General features: G+C 43.6%; 1 protein-coding gene across 2 annotated transcripts in view; it reads left to right on the top strand.

The window, feature by feature from the left end:
* The first annotated feature begins 7,214 nt into the window (after positions 1 to 7,214).
* LPGAT1 (lysophosphatidylglycerol acyltransferase 1) overlaps positions 7,215 to 18,988 on the top strand; it is a 127,679-nt gene continuing 115,905 nt past the window's right edge. Inside the window, exons 1-3 of one of the 2 annotated variants that reach the window (XM_039531612.1) lie at positions 7,215 to 7,495; positions 8,209 to 8,385; positions 9,684 to 9,951. In XM_039531612.1, coding sequence (XP_039387546.1) covers positions 8,290 to 8,385; positions 9,684 to 9,951 — 364 coding nt within the window. In that variant the 5' untranslated portion in view covers positions 7,215 to 7,495; positions 8,209 to 8,289. The remainder of the gene's footprint in view (positions 7,496 to 8,208; positions 8,386 to 9,683; positions 9,952 to 18,988) is intronic. The other variant, XM_039531613.1, reaches the window with a different exon arrangement.

Raw genomic sequence — 18,988 nt, 5'->3', positions numbered from 1 at the left:
AAAGGAAGTGAAAAGTGGGAAACTGAACCTACAACTATGCTTGGGCAATGAGGCCGAAGAAAGCAAATATGAACGTGGCAAAGATGCCTAGTAAAACAATAGATTTTGTACCTGCCACCATGGCAGGAATTTTGGGCATTCAACCAGAAAAAATGGAAAGCGAAAGTAAATATATGAATCAAAAACTGTCAGCTTAGATGAAGGGTGAGGATGAGCCACAGGGCTGGAGTGGCCTGTCATCCTTGCAACCATGTTTCAAGAGGTGCAATGGCAGATCATAGAATATCAGGGTTGGAAGGGACCTCAGGAGGTCATCTAGTCCAACCCCCTGCTCAAAGCAGGACCAATTCCCAACTAAATCATCCCAGCCAGGGCTTTGTCAAGCCTGACCTTAAAAACCTCTAAGGAAGGAGATTCTACCACCTCCCTAGGTAACCCATTCCAGTGCTTCACCACCCTCCTAGTGAAAAAGTTTTTCCTAATATCCAAAGATGGATCAGTGTAGCTGTGATACTGTCTTTTACTCTAAAGAGACACTGCCCAGAGCTGTGCATGTCATCCCATGGAATTGGACTCCATTGTATACAAAGGCTGTACACCCTCAGTGCAGGTTCCTGAAATCCTATCCCCAAACCTGTATGGTGTTATCAAGTTTGGGCCAAATTCTCATTTATGCCATGTCCTCTTTACACTGATATGGCATTGTAAAAAGACCTTGCAGAGGGTATAACTATAATTTACTCCTGCTTTATGGTGACTTTACACTACCAGAGTTTTGTTAAGTGATCTTAGTTTGACTGAGAATCAGGTCCTCTGTGTCCAAGACTCTCTCTACTTGGACAGAAGTTGGAAGTATTTTCCTCCTAGATAAAAAGAGGGAGAAGGAAAATAATATGCAAAGAACAGGCCTCAATGATACATTAGAAAATACTTTGAAGGGATTCTTTAATATGTGGTTGCTGGAAGCCATTAATATTGAGGCTAAAGGAGAACTGAAAGTGAGTGGGTAAAACATAAGCATGTCAAGAGCTGTAGTAAGACTTTCCACTCTCAAGATCAATGGAGTTTTAACATGCACCCATATGCTTTTATGGGCCAGAACGTTCCCTTTATTCTTTCTTAGGAAAAACTGATTTCCATTTTGAGATTGGCAATAAAACTATCACTGGAAGTTTAGAAACCAGTCAGAGGACACAGAGTTAGCTCTCCTGGTTACTTTAAGCAGTTAAACTGAGACCAATATGTAAATATTAGAAAAGGCTTGGTTCTTCAAGAAGTAGTATTGTTGCAAATTAAGAGAATGAGAACTGCACTTAGTGCTCTCTGCATACAAAGAGGATAAAACAAGGAACCTGTTTTATGACATACAGGATATATTTACACAGCAATTAAACACCTGTGGCTGGCCTGGGTCAGCTGGGGGTGCCTGAGCTCTGGGATTCTATACGTGGGGGAGGGTCACAGAGCCCTGGCTCCAGCGTGAGGTATGTCTACACTAGCAGAGTTACAGCACCGGTAGTTGCAGCGCTGCTCAGAGAGCGCTGAAGGGAAACCGCTGTTGTGTTCACACTGTCAGCTGCCTGCGCAATAGCATGTTCACACTTGCAGCACTTGCAGCGGTATTCAGAGTGGTGCGCTCCAGGCAGCTATCCCATAGAGCATCTCTTCCTTTTCTGCCGCTAAGAGTTGTGGAAGGCGGAGAGGGTCACGGGACATCGTGGGTCCTCTCCCAGTGCCCCGTGATGCATTGCTTTGCATCCCAGCAATCCCTGTGCTTCTGTCTGCATTTGGCACCATCTTTCAACGTTTTGCGTACTATGCGCCCTGCCTCTTCGGTCTGCAGGAATGGATCCCGAACTGTTGACCAGTATGCTGCTCACTCTGAATAACACGTCATGAGTGGCAGTGGAGTTATTCTTTAAACTACAAAGGCAAGAGGAGTGTGACATTGATCTCGCCACGTGTATTAGCTATGAGATGAGATTGCTTGTGGCATTCACAGAAGTGCGGACCACAGTGGAACGCTGCTTTTGGGCTCGGGAAACAAGCACTGAGTGGTGGGATCACATAGTCGTGCACATCTGGGATGACGAGCAGTGGCTGCAGAACTTTTGCATGAGGAAAGCCACATTCATGGGACTGTGTGATGAGCTCGCCCCAGCCCCGCAGCACAAAGACATGAGAATGAGAGCTGCCCTGCGGTTGGAGATGCGTGTGGCAACTGCACTGTGGAAGCTAGCTACTGCAGACAGCTACCGATCAGTCGCTAACCAGTTTGGAGTGGTAAAGTCGACTGTTCGAGTCATGTTGACAGAAGTGTGCAGGGCCAATAATCGCATCCTGCTCCGAAAGACCATGACTCTGGGCAATGTGCGTGACATTGTGGCTGGCTTTGCACAAATGGGCTTCCCTAACTGCGGAGGGGCGATAGATGGCATGCACATTCCAATTCTGGCACCAGACCACCTAGCCACTGCGTTCATTAATCGGAAGGGGTATTTCTCTATGGTTCTCCAGGCACTTGTGGATCACCATGGGCGTTTCACAGATGTTAACACAGGCTGGTCCAGAAAGGTGCATGACGCACGCATCTTTTGGAACACTGGCCTGTTCAGGAAGCTGCAATCAGGGACTTTCTTCCCGAACCCTTTTCTACCCTGCCCTACAGCTTTGTACACTCCACTCACACTTCTGTCCTGATTGTTCCTTGTGACAGTCTTGCACACTCCTAACTCTGCAATCTCTCATGCTGTCCCCTTTAGTGCCTCTCTCAAAGCCTTCCAATTGGTCAACACCAAGCACTTGAGAGCTTTAGCTCTTTCCTTTCTGAGGGGTTCAAGGGGTGGTTTTGTGCAATCACTTGTCTGCCCTGAGTAATCTCCTCTGCGAGATTTCCTGCAAGGCAGTTTGGGCTGCAGTGCCATCAGTACGTGGATAATATGTACCTCTGTGTCTCATTTTCATCAGGCCTAGTATTTGTGCATTCTTTGTGTCTAACTGAAATGGAATTGGAAGAGTTGACTGAAGCTCAGTCTGGACAAGATGAAGATGACGTCATTAGTACAGGCGGATAATCTTTAAGGTATTGTGTAGTTTCTTAGCCATTTGTGAGAGGTTTTGTCCCTCCTTTGCCCTAGACAGGGACAATTTGGGAGTGCTTTTAAACATCCTAACTGCTTCTGGAATTCCAAAAGCATTCCTTCCCCCCATTATATCTGGGTAGACATTTGTAGCCTTTACTCTTGCATCAGGACTCCACCATAACAGTATAGCCTTTGTGACTTGTAGATTACTTGCATGTTTGGAATGTTCTCCAAGCATTGGAGTCTATGCTTGCAGGCTACTCAGAAACGATTCCGAGTACAGAATGCAGCGATCTACTGTTGGATGGTAACTTATGGGGATATCAGTTCTTCAACGGCTGTACTAGCTGCCTATGTGCTTCTGGGTACAATTCAAGGAATTTTGTGATTTATAAAATCCTTTACAGTTTTGTTGATAACTGAGAGACCAACTGTCATCCTGTGGTCAGCTGGAGTAGTCAAATCCAGCCTCTGGTGAAGTATTTGGAATCTGTCACATAGTTATTGCCTGGGGATTGTACAAGTGCACTGTGGCTCAGGACAGAATTTGATAAATTGTTTATTGCTTAACTCTACAATAGATTTGTAGATTGAATAATAGCCAAGAGTAACCACATAGGTCCAGGATGTGTCTCCCATTGAAGTCTTTCCCTTTTCTTTTAGTGGGTGAGGGAATGGGCTCATTTGGTTTATTTCTTAGTGTCAATTATTTTAAATAGTCAAGGTCTGTTGTACTCTGCAGCAAGACGGACATAAATTCTATAGGCTCTTCTACACTTTTGGACGGCAGCTTCAAGTAAATTCAAACATGTAAGTTTTTTAATGAGTTAAATATGAACACTACAATCCTTGTATTCCCTATTTTTAATATTAAATTTATACTTCCTCTATATTTTCTACATGCTATATTTTTGTTGTGAGAATATAATACTTTTATGTAGAAGATGGCACAGAAGTTTTTGACACCTGATACCCCCAAAGCAGTTGGAGATTGGGAAGGAGATGTCTTTTCCCCTCTCTTTGTAGGCAGGAGTAGGGGTGACTTTATTGTTTTCTTTGGGGAGAAGGGTGGGAGAGCTATGAATTCCATCATATAATTCTCCACCGCAGCAATCTTTTACACCAACCAACTACCATAGAACTCCTTGTCCAATGGTTTCTGCATCTAACAGTGGGTAAGGACAGTAGCAGATGATTTTTGGTAAAATAGTCAGTAGTGACAGTCTCCTCATCAGTATGGCCAGCCCCAAGCATTAACAAATCATGAGATTTAAAAAAAAATGTGGAAGTTCTTTTTTGCCATCTAGTTTCTGAGCCTTCAGGGAGTACTCCACTCATGTTCTCAGGCTTTTCACCTTAACCATGAGGGCTAGAAACTTTTATAAAAAAGAAAGCAGAGATTATTTTGTGATCACTCGCCTCCAGGAGTTGGAGTTTAAGAAAACCATCTCAATACAATCATGAGGATTGCCAACATGCTCCATGAATGTTTATTGATATGACTGGGAGAGGTTTAACGTTGTTTTATTTTAGGCTCTTTGTTTATTGTCACAGAAAGACAACTGTGTATGAGTTTACATTTGGTTCACATTTGGAACATTTCCTTTACTATTTTAAGGGCTCTGTCTAGGCACACTATTTAAATAAAAGTTTCAGGCCAAATTATACCCTCAGGTCCATATAGTTAACTCTGAAGTATACAGAAGTTACAGGCACATTTCATCTATGTGCCAGATTTAACCCTTTTGTTCTGGAGTGCAATTATGTGGGTATGGGTGGATTCTGGAGGTACTGATTGGTCTCAAGGCTACAGGAAGTTTAGGAATTAGCAGTAAGAGTGGGTCCTTGAGATTAGCTCATTCAGCAAAATGCTCAACCACATAACTTCCTAAAGTGTAGGACAGTTGGTCTGATACAGAACCCCAAAACTTTTCTAGCAAAACATCTCAACCATTCTTCTACCGGCCAGGGGCCACTTCCCCCCCTAGCCCCGCCCCCCCGAGCCCCGGGCGCGCCCTTCCCGCGCGCCCTTCCCTGCCTTCCCGGTTTATTTTACTTTTATTTGGTTGGCTTTTGCTGCGGGGCGGCAGTGGGCAGTGGCACTCACTCCTACTGGTCTCTCTCTGGGTCTTCTGGGCGTGGCGCCGCCCTGGACTGTGAGTGAGGAACCTGAAGACCGCCACCCAAAGAAGACTTGGAGGGCCCTGAGTACCCGCCAAGTGTGTTGTTTTTTTTTTTTTCATCCTCCCCCTCCCCCATCGAAACTGTTCGAATTGGGCCCCGCACTGCCTAAAGCCGGCCCTGTTCTGGACAGTCCTGGCAGGTGCCCCATCTGTACAAATACTGTCTAATTTGGACCAATCAAGCTTAACATTTTCACTAACTGTCACTATGAAGAAGAGCCCTGTGTAAGATCAAAAGCTTGTCTCCCTCTCCAACAGAAATTGGAGATTACTTCACTCACCTTGTCTCTCTAATATACTGGGACCAGCACTGCTACAACACTGCATACTCTTGCAATACATGTTCTCGGTTCTTCAAATAAGTCTGAGACACTGGTTGTAGAACAAAGTGGGCAGAGACCAACAGTTCTTCAATTATATCAAAGTTTTCATTCACACACTTGACAAAAACACTCAACTATGCAGTATTAGTAGCAACACCACTGTCATAAACTGCAAGTGAAAAATATTTACATGCAGCCGCTGAAAAGTTTAATCTGTGCTAACTCAACATGGGACATCTTATCATCACTGTGTTATGTGAAAGTGCAATCCGATCAACTACTTTCTGGGTTTTTGGGTCACCACTATGTGCAGCAGAAATTTAGACTCTCCTTCACTAATTTCTTGCCCTCTGAAAAATGCTTTTTCTGATGAACTAGAAGTACTTCTTATGACACCATCACCACTGATTTCAATTCCTGTTTATTTTTTACTAAAAAAAGACTGCTGGGCCAAGAGGGCATTCTTTCTTTTTGATATAAATCAGATCGCGAAGCCAATCGGTTGGGATATAGTGTTTTAATTTTGGTATTGGTTTGTGTAAAATGCTGCTCTACATTGAAGTTTTTCCATACAATAGGGATTTTTACTTTAGAAAGCACATGAATAAGAGGGGACATGATAAAAGTACATAAAATTATGAATGATGTAGATTAGGAATTACTATTCTCCCTGTGTTACTCGAACAAAGACCTATTCAATTAAAAGGTAGGAAATTAAAAACTGGTAAAAAGAAATACTTGTTCACACAACATGGAATTTGAACTGTGAAACGCATAGTGCCTAAAAGTCACTGATGCCAAGAATTTAGCATGATTAAAAAAAAATCAGACATTTACATGGATATCAAGATTATCCAGAATTATTATTATTGATAACTCTTGTAAGGGCTAGTAAACCTAATGCCTCTGATTTTAAGCCAATCTCTAACTATTAAAGTTCAGGATGAAACCTATTATGAGTGGTAGATTATCCCACATCTGCCTATGACGAGCTTCTTACACCTTCCGCTGAAGCATCTAGTATGGGCCACTCTGAGACAAAATACTGGATTAGATTAGATGGACTTCCGTTCTGACCCAAATGGCAGTTCCTGTGTTTGCAAAGCAGAGGCCTGAGACTGTGGAACGTCTACTTGAATACATATTTGTAAAATAAATATTTTTCAATTAAAATACTCCTAGCACTGCACCATATAAATGGTCATGATTTATTAATAAAACCTAACACTAAAATTTAAAGGACTGTTCATCTTAGATTTTGTTAAATTCTAGAACTGAATCAACATTCATTTCTCAAAGCTGCCTTTTCTTTGGTAGTGGGATCTGGGTCAAAAAAGAATATGCTCCAAACCTAACACAAAAGGGGGCCATTTAAAAATGTTTATAATGCGAACTATTTAAAGATGTGTAGTTTTTCGGATCATTCCTCTGTCCTCCGAGCAAGTGCTGGGTAGGAGTGGGGATACATTTCTTATGTAAATAGAGTGTAATTCCATGGTTATATGCAAATCTCCACTCGACCTGACCTGGCACTCGTCCTACCTCTTGCCCTAGCAATGGGCGTGTGAGCGCCGGGGGCAACGGGGAAAAGGCTGCTGAAGGGCTGGGCGTGGGGCCCGGCGGCGGGGAAGGGGAGGAGCCGGCTGGGGCCTGCCTGCCCGCCGGGGGCGCAGCCGGCCTGCGCTCATTAGAGGGAGCTGTCGGCCGGAGGGAGCCGCGCTTGCTGCAGTGTGAGCTCCGCTTCTGCCTCTTGCAGCCGCCGCTTCCTCAGGAGCGAGCGAGCAGCGAGAAGTCACGGCGGAGACCCGGCCCGGCTGCGGGGGTGGTAGGCAGCGCGAGCCGCCGGCGGCATGAATCTCTCGGGCCCCCGCGCGCCTACCCCGGGGACAGAGCCAGCCAGGCGGAGGTATGGAGCCCCGGCGCGGCCTCTGCCCGGGAAGGGAGACCCAGCCCGGCGGGTGTGCGGGAAGGGGCCAGGACCCCTGCTGCTCCCCGAGAAAAGCACCGAGAGCCGGGGGCCACGGTCCCACCCCCATCGCTTCCCGGAGATCCCCTTCTCGGGGGATGCGGTGGGGGGGGGCACGGTCCCCCCATTGCTCCCCCGGGATCCCCTTCTCGGGGCACGGTCCCCCCATTGCTCCCCCGGGATCCCCTTCTCGGGGGATGACGTGGGGGGGGCCCGGTCCCCCCTATTGCTCCCCCAGATCCCCTTCTCGGGGGGTGGGGGGGCCCGGTCCCCCCTATTGCTCCCCCGGGATCCCCTTCTCGGGGGGTGGGGGGGCCCGGTCCCCCCCATTGCTCCCCCGGGATCCCCTTCTCGGGGGATGGGGTGGGGGCCGAGCAGGGACACCCGATTGCTGCCCTTAGGCGAGCCCCCTGGAGGGGGGGGTGTCCGGCTGACCCTGGGGCCGGTGCAGGATGCCGCCCCGGCCAGACACGCTGCGCCGCCCGCGGCTGTCAGGCCGGCTCTCCCGGGCACGGAGGCTGCTGTGGGGCGCGGGAGGGTGGGGGTGCGATAGGCCCGAGACCCGCGGCAGCTCCGGCCGGAAAGCGGGACGGGGCCCGGCCAGCCCCTGCTCCCTGCTGGCGCGGACCCTGACCCTGCCCCTCTCTCCGCAGGCCGCTGCAAGGGGAGTAGAGCGGCCGGCGCGGGGCGCTCCCGGTCCGTTGCCCAGGGCCCGGCCAGTCACCTCCGGGTCCATGAGACCGCCGAGCCGCCTCCGCCTGCCGCCGCCAACCGCGACACGCGCCGCCGCCTCCCGCCGCGGCCTCCTCTGTGCCCCTGCTCCGCAGGAGGTGAGTCCCGCTGGCCGGGGTCAGTCACCGGGCGAATGGCCCCTGCCACCGCTCCCCCCCTTGGCTGCCCTGGGGCCCGCCCCTCCCTCGGCGGGTCTGGCGCTGCTGCGGGAGCTCGCCCCGCTCGTCCTCAGCCAGGCTGCGCTGCGTGAAGGGTGAGGGAGCCCTTGCCCAGGCGGTGTTGGCTGTTGACTTTGGAGAGACAGAGGAGCGTGTGTCGCTATTTCCCCTTCCCTTCGCCCTGGGAAAACCCGGTTGCAAACATTCGATATTTTCCCCCTTGCCGAGCTGGAGGAGGAACATTTCTGAGTGTTCCTGCTGCCTCTTTTGGTGTGAGCCAGGGCAAGTCACTGAGCTGGAAAGGGAAAGGAAAGGGACCACGTCCTCCTCCCTCCCCAGTTCTGTTACTTGGTTCTCAGTGATCACTTGCTGCCCGGCCCCAGGGAGTGTGTTCTCCTCCTCCCTCTCCTTCTCCACGGTATGTTTATGTCATTTATATGACCGCTTGCTGAATGTACGGTTTGATATATAGGCTTGGCAGAATTTTTTTTTTTTATATTTTTGTCAGATAACTGTTTGTTTTTAAGCATCTTTTCTATTTTTTATCCATTTAAATTTTTACAGGTGTGGGAAATTTAGAGTAACTATGGCGTCAGACAGTAATTATTTACTGACAATAGATGCTGAGATTCAGAAAGTTAAAGCTTTATAACCATTAAAACACAAATTACCAACACCACATATTAAAGCAAAGAGTAAATATGCTTAAATCAAACTCTAATAATAAAGTTCTGGCAGCGTTTTTCTTACTTTGCTATCTGTAAATTTCAGTTATCAATGGAAATATTTGTTCTTTGGTTTGTGTGTGTACAGGGAAACCAATATCTACTGATAAAACCTAATCCTTCCAAGTCTATTGATATGCCACTTAGCCTTAGTTTATAGCTGTAGGTTTTTTGTGTGACTCCCAGAAATTTCTCAATGTACAGCTTTTTAATTCAGGCGAGTATCACATTGATGGTGTGTGATGTTCTTAACTTTTTTTTCTTTCTTTCTCTGGGACATGGAAATGTTCAATGTACTTTATTTTCATCCTCCACTCTCACTAATTTTGAGGTATGGTAGAGGTAATTAAGGGCTGCAGATGCTCATGAAAATGGATTGGGGCTGAAGTAGACAGCTTTTTTTAAGGGGAAGCTGTATCTAGCTCGCTAGCATGTTGACTCTGTAGAGGGTTTTTTTTTTTTTTCATTTTATTCTGTAAGTAATGGCTGTATCTTGTTTTTCTTTTACTGTAGGAAGAGCCCACATACCCTGATGTGAAGAGAATGGCTGTGACTTTAGAACAGGCCCAGAGGGTGGGCTATACACTTTTGAAAGGACTCCTGAGGTTCGGCTTCATGGTTGCCAACAACCTGGTTGCTATTCCATCCTACATCTTGTATTTAATTATACTGCAGCCTCTTCGACTGTTGGATAGTAAGCTGTTCTGGTATATCGAAGGAGTGTTATTTAAATGGCTTTTAGCTATGGTGGCTTCCTGGGGCTGGTGGGCAGGATATACAGGTAAGAGTGTTTTAATACATTAACAAAAAAAAAGTACAAGTATAATTAAAATAAACTTTGAAACACAGGCATTAATAGTGATGTATATTAATACAGTGGGATGATTTTTCCAGGATTCTTATACAAACATGCACTATATTTCTGGATGGCAACATAATTGAATCTAATATTTATCATGTGAAAACTGATCTTTCAAAAATATTTTAATATAATTCATAACATGTTTTGATTCAAAAGAACATATTAAACAATAGAGGTTCTTGGCTCTCAATCAGTATTCTATTTTGTTAGTAAGATCCATGGCTTTAGGAGTGCTATTTTCCCAAGGCCCTAGATTATCTTGTTTTGATGTTCTGTGGAGTAGTAGCACCTCTGAAAAGAGTTTCTTTCTGTTGTGTATGAGAGTGAAATTCTCGCACTTTGAACAAACCATCTTTAAGTATGCATGCAGTGCATATTTCCAGATCACTTCCACTTACAGAGATCAACACACAAGAGTAAAGGGTGTACGATGAAGTTCATCTCTGAAGAGTAGCTCTTATAATCCATATGATTTGCAACTGGAATTTTCTTTTTTGCTGCTTCTGTGATGGATATAGATGAAAAATAGGGACACCTCTCTTGAGTGCATTGGTCTTCATTTACCATTAATAGAGAAAAAGTTTTGACTATATGGTTTTATATCTTGCATGCATTACTTTGTAATTATTATTGAACTTCTTTTTGCCTGTTAGACTTTGTAGGATAATAGACTAAGCTGAAATATTAAGGAAGGTTCTAGACTTGTCCTTGGAGACATTGACTTTCATCTTGGCTGCTGCACACTATGCAAGGAAACAACCATTAACACTTTGGAAGGGGGGGGAGGTGGGTAGAGTAAATGTGTCTAGAGAGAGCGGTATGTGAACACCCCTCCTAAAATTGTCTATCTCCCTCTTTCCTGCCCAGGATGCATCTACAGGTCTTTTCCATGCATAAAAGGAATGACAGCCTACAGCTCTGATGGAGTCTGGTCGGACTCCTAATTAGTCAGGATTCTAAATGTTGACCCAGATGGATCTTTCTTACTTCCCAGAAAAAGCACTGATTCGGCTGCAAGAGCTGAAGTCCCTGTGATAACGGGCCTTTTGGTACCTTGTCATGCGTCTTTTCAAGATGCACATGTTCTGTGGACATTCTAGGTGAGCTTCTGGTTCTTCTTGAGGAGGTGGTGGCAGCAGCAAAATTACTTTCCAGTCTGTGGCACTAGAACTGTCACAAACATTGCACTGCTTCAGAACTGTCTTGCCTGGTACAGCGTGAGCTTTTCCAGATGTGCTAGTCTTTTAATCTCTTATGTTTACATTTGCTCATTAAAAGAAGTCCACATGGTATTTGCAGTGGCAGGTGCTTTTTAGATGTCCACTTCAGTCTCTCAACACAATAAAGGAAAGCTCTTCCAACAGGAAAAGAGGGACCTTTATGCTGTTGAGTGTATGTGATAATTGGATATGTGAAAGTTATCAGCATAATGGTAAGGTAAAATTCATTCAGCATATGACCCTGGGGATGGTATGTGCAGATTGAAAACACTAGTTAAAATTCAAGCTATTGTCCCATGACTATATGACTGTCAGTGAATTTTGAAGGCAGTTTCTTTGGGATCTATTCCCTGCTGACTGCAGAACTGTGTGATTTCTTTTGCCTCTTGCATGGAAAGCGGTTTCGACGTGATCTGTGTACATCTGCTAATTGGCGTGCTATTGCATTTTGACAATTTGAACAGCTTTGTTTTATTATTGAAGAACTCCTTAGTATATTTATTTATTTAAAGTTAATTTGAACAGGAGAATTAACACCACCGTGGAAACATTCTCTTGGATGATTTTAGGGCCAGAGGACCTTGTTCCTCGCTTTCTACTATGAATTAAGACTTTCTTCCACAAGTGACAAATGCCTTAAATCAGATACTGAGCCTTCCTTATCAAATAAGAGAATACACTTAAGCAGGTGCTGATGGAACAATGATATTCTGTAGACTCACCTACAAAAGAGGTAAAGGGTGCATTTCCTCTCTCTTTTCTTAGCTCTTCTTTCCTTCTCTCTGGTGAGGGTGCAGCATATTGTATATGTAATACCGACAGACCCCGGCCGTCGGCGGGCAGGATCAAACCTGAGACCTCTGGAGCTTAGCGAATGAGCCTCTACTGCATAAGCTAACTGGCTATTGGCTAAGGCTGTAGAGCAGACTCTTTAATCTCTCTGCCTCTCTCTCTGCCACTAGATGGGACAGAACACCCCCAGGAGGTGTGTGGGTTACATATAGTTTTGGGAAATGTGTATAAAATGATTTGATTGTATGTATAAAATTGCCTCATCTGGACTACATACATGTAATGTAGTCATGGAGTTCTTCTCTTTTTTAAGATATATATGGTGGATATACCACTTTCATTCAGAAGTCAAGTGCTACTCTTGCTATTGCACATGTGAAGAGATTGGCATTGGGTATTAGCTGATAGTGTGGAAGGACTGAATGATATAGAATACATTTTGTTTGTTTGTTAGTGTCCGAAACTAGGACTAAGGTTAGTTACTTAGGGCATACTAGTTCCAATATATCTCTAATTTTAATGTATGCAAACAAAATATAAGTGTCAAGTATCAGAGGGGTAGCTGTGTTAGTCTGGATCTGTAAAAGCAAAAAAGAGTCCTGTGCCACCTTATAGACTAACAGATGTATAGGAGCATGAGCTTTTGTGGGTGAATACCCACTTCGTCTGATGCAAAATATAAGTGGTGGTGATAGCTGAATGTACAGCTGCAAATTAAGTTGCATGTATTGGCTATATAAAGGATTTTTCACTTTTCTGACCAGAAGAGAAGCTAGCTATTGGATATCTTTCTGAGAAATACCCTTCATTCAGAAGAAACGTATTGAAGATGCTACCTATATTTGATGTGGGGGATAAAGAACACTAATATGCCCTCTTTTGGCTAATATTACGTAAACTAGATTAATTAAGAATGATGGCAGTGGGGTAGAATGAAATAAGGTGGGTGTGTTTTGACCTGAGAATGTTCTGCTTCAGGTGAAAGGTGATTTCTTTCTGCCTTCCATGGCAACCACAACTTGGAGAGTGGAGGAAACAATTAGTGTTTCATAGTCATAAAGATAACTAAATTTGGTTTTAAGAGCTAGGAGTTTGAAGATCAAACAAATTATATATTTAAAATATACTAATATTCCTAGTAGTTAGTTCAAGGAACTGGAAGTCAGGATTACTAGGTTCCGTTTTTCAGCTCTGCCACTTAATTGCTATGTAAAAGCATTTACCCTTTGTCCATCAGTTACCCTATCTGTAACATGAGGAGTAGTACTCTACTTCACTAGTGTTTGAAGCTTTGCTAATGTTTGTAAACTCAGAAAGGCTATCAGATAGCAGGTGATACTTTATTTGTATGTGTATATTTATAATTAATGGCCTAGAGTCTGGCTGCTTTTTACTTTCATTTTAAGGAAATGTGTATAATAGGTCCAGGAACAAATGAGGGAAAGACCTCAAGTGTGTCTCTTGTCTGCCTCTTCCTTTGGCTTCTGTATTTTCTAGTCCTCTATTTGCCCTATTCCTGATAGTGTTTGGATGTGCGTTATGTAAAGTGGAAGAGTATAATTGGGCAAGCTCAAAAGGGGTAGGAGGTTTAAAGAAGAATTAAAAAAAAAATCATAACCACTTGCCCTTACTTGGTATTACAAAGATTTCCTGTGCTCTGCTTTTTAACATTATTCATAAAAACAGAAAATGGAATCATCCATTTTTCATGCAGTATATCCAGTGCTTTATTAAAGCAGTACCGTCGAAGGGCTTTTAGTGTAGCCTTGTAGATCCCATTTTCATAAACTAGCTTTAAGCCATTTTATTGTTCTCAGTCTAGGCAGGTAGGTATCTTTCTCTAAAGATACTTTCAATTGAGGGAGGGGGGAGCTTTGAAAAGTAACACTTCTAACCATTCTACTGTACTAGCTGTAAAATGACCAGAGGGGGTAGTAATTATTATTATTTTTTTTTTTTGCTACTCAAAAAACCCCCAAAATAAATCTGAGATTCTGAGCGAGCTAACTAGCCATGTCCAGTGGCCAATGTTTCTTTACCTTACTACGCATGTGATGTTCTGAATCTGTTGTTCGCTTTCTATCTTGGTCATTATAACATTTTGGAGTGCAGTGAGGGGTTGTCGCTGCCTGCTCTGTATCCCTGAGTGCCTCAAAATGCTCCGCTGCTTACAGCCAGCGTACACGGAGTGTCTTGTGTATTAAGCAACTCTGATTCCAGCAGCTTGCTTGTTATACCACTGGCCTTACTTACACCTGGCAAGATGACCCCAACACCCTCCAGTCCTGAATTTTCACCAAACCGTCCAGCCTTCTCCTGGGCCATTCAGAGAGAGATTAAGGTTTGTTTGTTCCTTTAAATACCCAGTAGCTTGCCACATTAACTGGAGTTAACCTTCACTTTAAATCAAACACAGCACTGGGTTGGTTTAGATTAGAAGTAAAACTGCACAGGGAGGAGTTTTTCAGCCCAGGGGCTCCCCTGCCATATGCTCCCTGACCACCAAGCCTGGTGGGAAGTGGAGACCCGGGACCTGGTGTGCGGGCTCTACAGGGGTGAGTCCTGCTTCCTGTGCCTGCCCACCAGGCTGGTAGCTCAGGGCGCCATTGCCTGCCCCTGCCTGGCTGGCCAGAGGCTTCAGCTGTGGGCTTATCTTCACTCACTTCGTTCTGGCAGCCCAGGCCTGGCACCTTGCTGCACTTGGACGGCGCTCTTCCTGGCCATGATAGCAGCTCAGACTAGCAGCCCAAGGACATACCAAGGTGGTTGGGTGAGCTTGTACTTGCTCAGCTAGCCTGAGCTGCCACCATGACCACAGCTATTTTTAGTGTGATGGCTTGAGCAGAGCTAGCATGTATCTGTCTACCCCTGCGGGGGGAGACACTCCTAGCTACAGGTAGACATGTCTTGAGTGACTGCAGGCTGGAACTGCATCTAGGAGTTATTTCAGGCAATAGAGGGGAAAATGCCTTTTGGATAGGTGAAAGTGAGTTTTTTCCACTGTAGGGGCAAAAGTGGAAGAATCTTATTTAGGTTTTAAGCTCTTTGGGGCTGTGATTGTCTTGTTTGGACTGCACCTAGCACAATGGGACCTGGATTCTGATTTGGGGACTCTTGGAACTACTATAATATAAACAATAAGCGTAGCCAGTAAAGGTACTATGTTGTTTACCCTGGTAGAGAGGAGCTGGCTTCTGATAGCAGTGTCAGTCTGTGGCTGGCCAGCTGCATGGTCTCAGTGGCCACCCTTGTTCTCGTAATCACCCATGTAATCAGCCAGCAAACTTTCAGTTGCCTTTTCTCCACCAACACTAAAATCATTTGTTGGAAGTTTCCTTTTAGATGCATAGGACTGGAGAAGCAGGTGGAATCTTTCTCTGATGGTGTTACATGAGTGTCTAGTACACTCACTGTCTTCTCTGCTCCTTATGTTGCTTTAGCTCCTATTTTCATCCAGGAAGTGGAACTGGGGTTGGAAAATAGCAGATAAGATCTAAAAGTAAATGTTTTGCTCACCAGTTTACAGGACCCTACCTCTTCCCTCCTTGCCACCATTTCCTGCTGCCCTACCTGTCCCTGACAATTTATGTTTATTTTTAATTAGCAACGATCACTGCCATAAACTAAAAAGAAATTGTCAGACATCTGATTTTGCCACACAATATTTGTTTGATATTTTCTTTAAAAAAAACAAATCTTTAAGGATTAGCATTCACTTTTGTATTTAGTGTTCATAAATGTACAAACACTTTGTCAGTTTTCTAGTAAAAACGCTTAATATTTTTACATAGCATGAAATACTGAATTTTGAAAAACATGTTTTATTTGGAAAGAGGAAGGCATATGTGAGGGATGTATTTGGTCTGTGGTCAGTTGCTTGGACATGTGGAAAGAGGTCTCATGTCACTTAGTAAGTTTGGATGTCAGCTCCCTAGTGTATGTTATAGCCACATGTGGAGTTCCCCAATAGTCCCTGATTCTGTAGATGCAGCTGTTTATGGTCTGTGTCATCTACAGATGGATTATATTGAGTCCAAAGATCTTAACCTGATTTTAATGACCATTTCTTTATGTAAACAATTATTTAAAACCTTTTAATGAAGGAGGAAGCTTATACATGCTTTATGGGAAGTGTTGAGTTAAAATAAAGCTGATAAGAGAAGTTCAGAGTTGAGGATGACATGTCTCTGATTCATTCCATTGTGCCTTGGGGCAAAGGCTCATCTTGCAAAAGTGATAAGGTTGTAATGTAGAATGTATTGTAGATGAAACTGGACTTGCGTATGCAATCTTTATATACATACACCCCCCATTAATTTTATGATCTCCAAAGTTACCCAAGTAACTCTTCTTTGTCGTCTTCTTCAAATTATTAGTACAAAATGTGTGCACTTTACCCTAGTTCTTTGACTTTGTTTTCAATCCAGTATCAGTAAGGTGTCACTGGGACTAAATTTATCCTTCAGCTGTTTCTTGCAGTTTATCCTAAAATGTCACTCAAAAGAGCAACAAGATATTGAAGCAGCGCTGGTGCTTTTCCTGCACTTTTTTTTAAATTGTTTTAAAGAAAGCTAGTGCCTTCTGGCATGGAAAGAACAAAAGTGGGAGGCAAACAATGCACTATTTTTTGTTAATGACAATTTAAGCATGTTTTGTTTTCTTTGTTACACTGCAAGAGAAAAATGTGGGGTTTCTCTCCTCCCTCCAAGTCATTGCTTAGCATATTAACCAGTCTTTAAAAAATACTCCACAGACTCACAAGCAAGAAAGTGAGGAAAATATAATCATGTTTCTTTCTAATATCACTGTCTTTAAATAGCTTTGTCTCTACTGAGCATAGGGCAGAGATTTCAGGATTATATATATATATATATATATATATTTTGGGCCATATGATAGCTCTAGGATTCCATTAAAAAAAAATTGGGGGAAAAAAACCCAACCTACTGACACATAATTGCATCTTTAATGTAAAGTCAAGCACTCAAAAGTTAGGAAGTGCCAGTATTGAAAGTTTTCATGCAACCTTAGTTCAGCCCCCTTGTACATCTGCATTATGCTACAACCTTTAATTACATGACCTTATACTATTTCCCACCCCCACCCGAATCTCTTCCTCATTCAGTGCACAGAATAGAAGGTGCTCACTGCGTGAACAGTTATTCAATATTTTGTTTGATCACAATTCAGAGTATGGCCTTCTGTCTTTATTACTACACACCATTTAAACTCTGCTCTGAATACAGAATTATTAGTGTACTTGTGCGCTTTCTAGGGTGGTCATCAGTATAGCATCTGAGTGCTTTGCAAACATGAATTTGTTGTCACCAGTGCACCTCACAGGGAGATTGTGTTATCACCATTTTACAGATGAAGAACTGTGGCACAGACATTTTAAAAGTGAGCACCCAAAATCCATGTCAAATTTGAGATACCTATGTCTTGATGTGCATAGCATTTTATAGCACTTTATATTTTCAAAGCAAAGCTCCCATTGACATCTGTTGCAGTTGAGTGCTCAGCACTTCTAGAAATCAGACCATTGGTGCCTCAAAATGAACACCTAGTAAATGAGGAACAAACTGTGTAAAAATTGTGGTTTAGGTGACTTGACCAGGATCACATATGAACTCTGGGGCAAAGGCAGGGATAGAATCTGATTCTCCGCGATGGTGTTCAACTTCTTTTAACTATGAGATTTTTCTTTCTTTTTCTGCAGTCCTCTGCTTCGTTCACTACACACCTTCCAACAGCTCGTCCATGCCAGTAATTTTGAATAGTACACACCTTCCAATAAATGAGGCAGTGGTTGTACCCTCCCCACCCAAAGAAGCCTTGTCTACTATGCATTCCTGACTAATTCTCTGAGCATCATCCTTCCTGTGCTCTGAATGAGTCAGGTGTCCTGTGGGAAAAATAGTATGCAATCAGGTAATTAAAGACTGTATCATCATGCATAAGCAGAAAGTGTCATTTTCTAACTTTGGAGTACTTGATTTTGTAACCTTAATTTTTTTTAATTGAGATTTTTGTCTGTAATTTCCTAGGTTTAGGAGAAAAACACCGGGAAAGGGAGGGACTCCATCATGTGGAAGTACATTGACTTCTGCGTGGTTCATCAGGAGGATTTTAACGTTTAGACCCACTACACAGACCTGTGTCATTTGAGCTAACAGCAGCTGATAGCAGTAATAGGTTGTCATCCTCTGTGGACAAGTCAGTAACTGGAGATGATACATTTTGCTAGTGGGTTTTGCTGGCTGCAGAGGAATATTGAGATTTGTGAAGTTCTAGGTTCTATTCCAGGTTCTGAGAGGAGTATGCTCAAGTGGTTACAGACCCTTGTTCCCCTGTCCCTTTCAGCCTGGTCCATTATCAGTCTTCTCTTCTCAGCCTTTACTACCACACCCAGGCCTGCTTCATCACCCCTATTCATTGTACTCAGGTTGTTTCTTTCTTTCTTGTTGCTTTGGTGCACGAGCAGCAGGAAGCATCGAGAGCACAGGAGGGAAGTCTGTCTGCTTTCAGATAGAACCTTTGGAGAATTTAGTTGCCAAACTCTAGCAAAACTCTACTCAGCATGTATGAAGGAAGATTTTCAGAGACGTAACTTGGTCAAGACAAATTTAAGCCCCTGCTCCAAAGCATGGAGGAGCTAGGGGTTCTCAAGAAGACAATTATAATAATTTTTAACATGGCAAGAATCAGTGTTTCCCTACTCTCATTTTGAGAAACAAACATCTGAACAACTTTTGCTGAAATTTGCCAAAAAAAAGTTAAAGCTGAGGCAAAACACCAGGCATGAAAAAATTTGCGAAATGTTAGTGTGGCAGAATTATAAATAACTGGAAACAGAGTCTTATAATGGAAAGTGTTGAGCAACCTTAACTAAATATGCTTCGCTAGCTGCGATACCTATAATATAAACCTTGTTGGGTAACCTT

This window comes from Mauremys reevesii, linkage group 3 (assembly GCF_016161935.1).
Source record: "Mauremys reevesii isolate NIE-2019 linkage group 3, ASM1616193v1, whole genome shotgun sequence".
Classification (NCBI taxonomy): domain Eukaryota; kingdom Metazoa; phylum Chordata; order Testudines; family Geoemydidae; genus Mauremys; species Mauremys reevesii.
The sequence above is the reverse complement of the archived record's forward strand: the minus strand, read 5'-3'. Positions and strand labels throughout refer to the sequence as shown.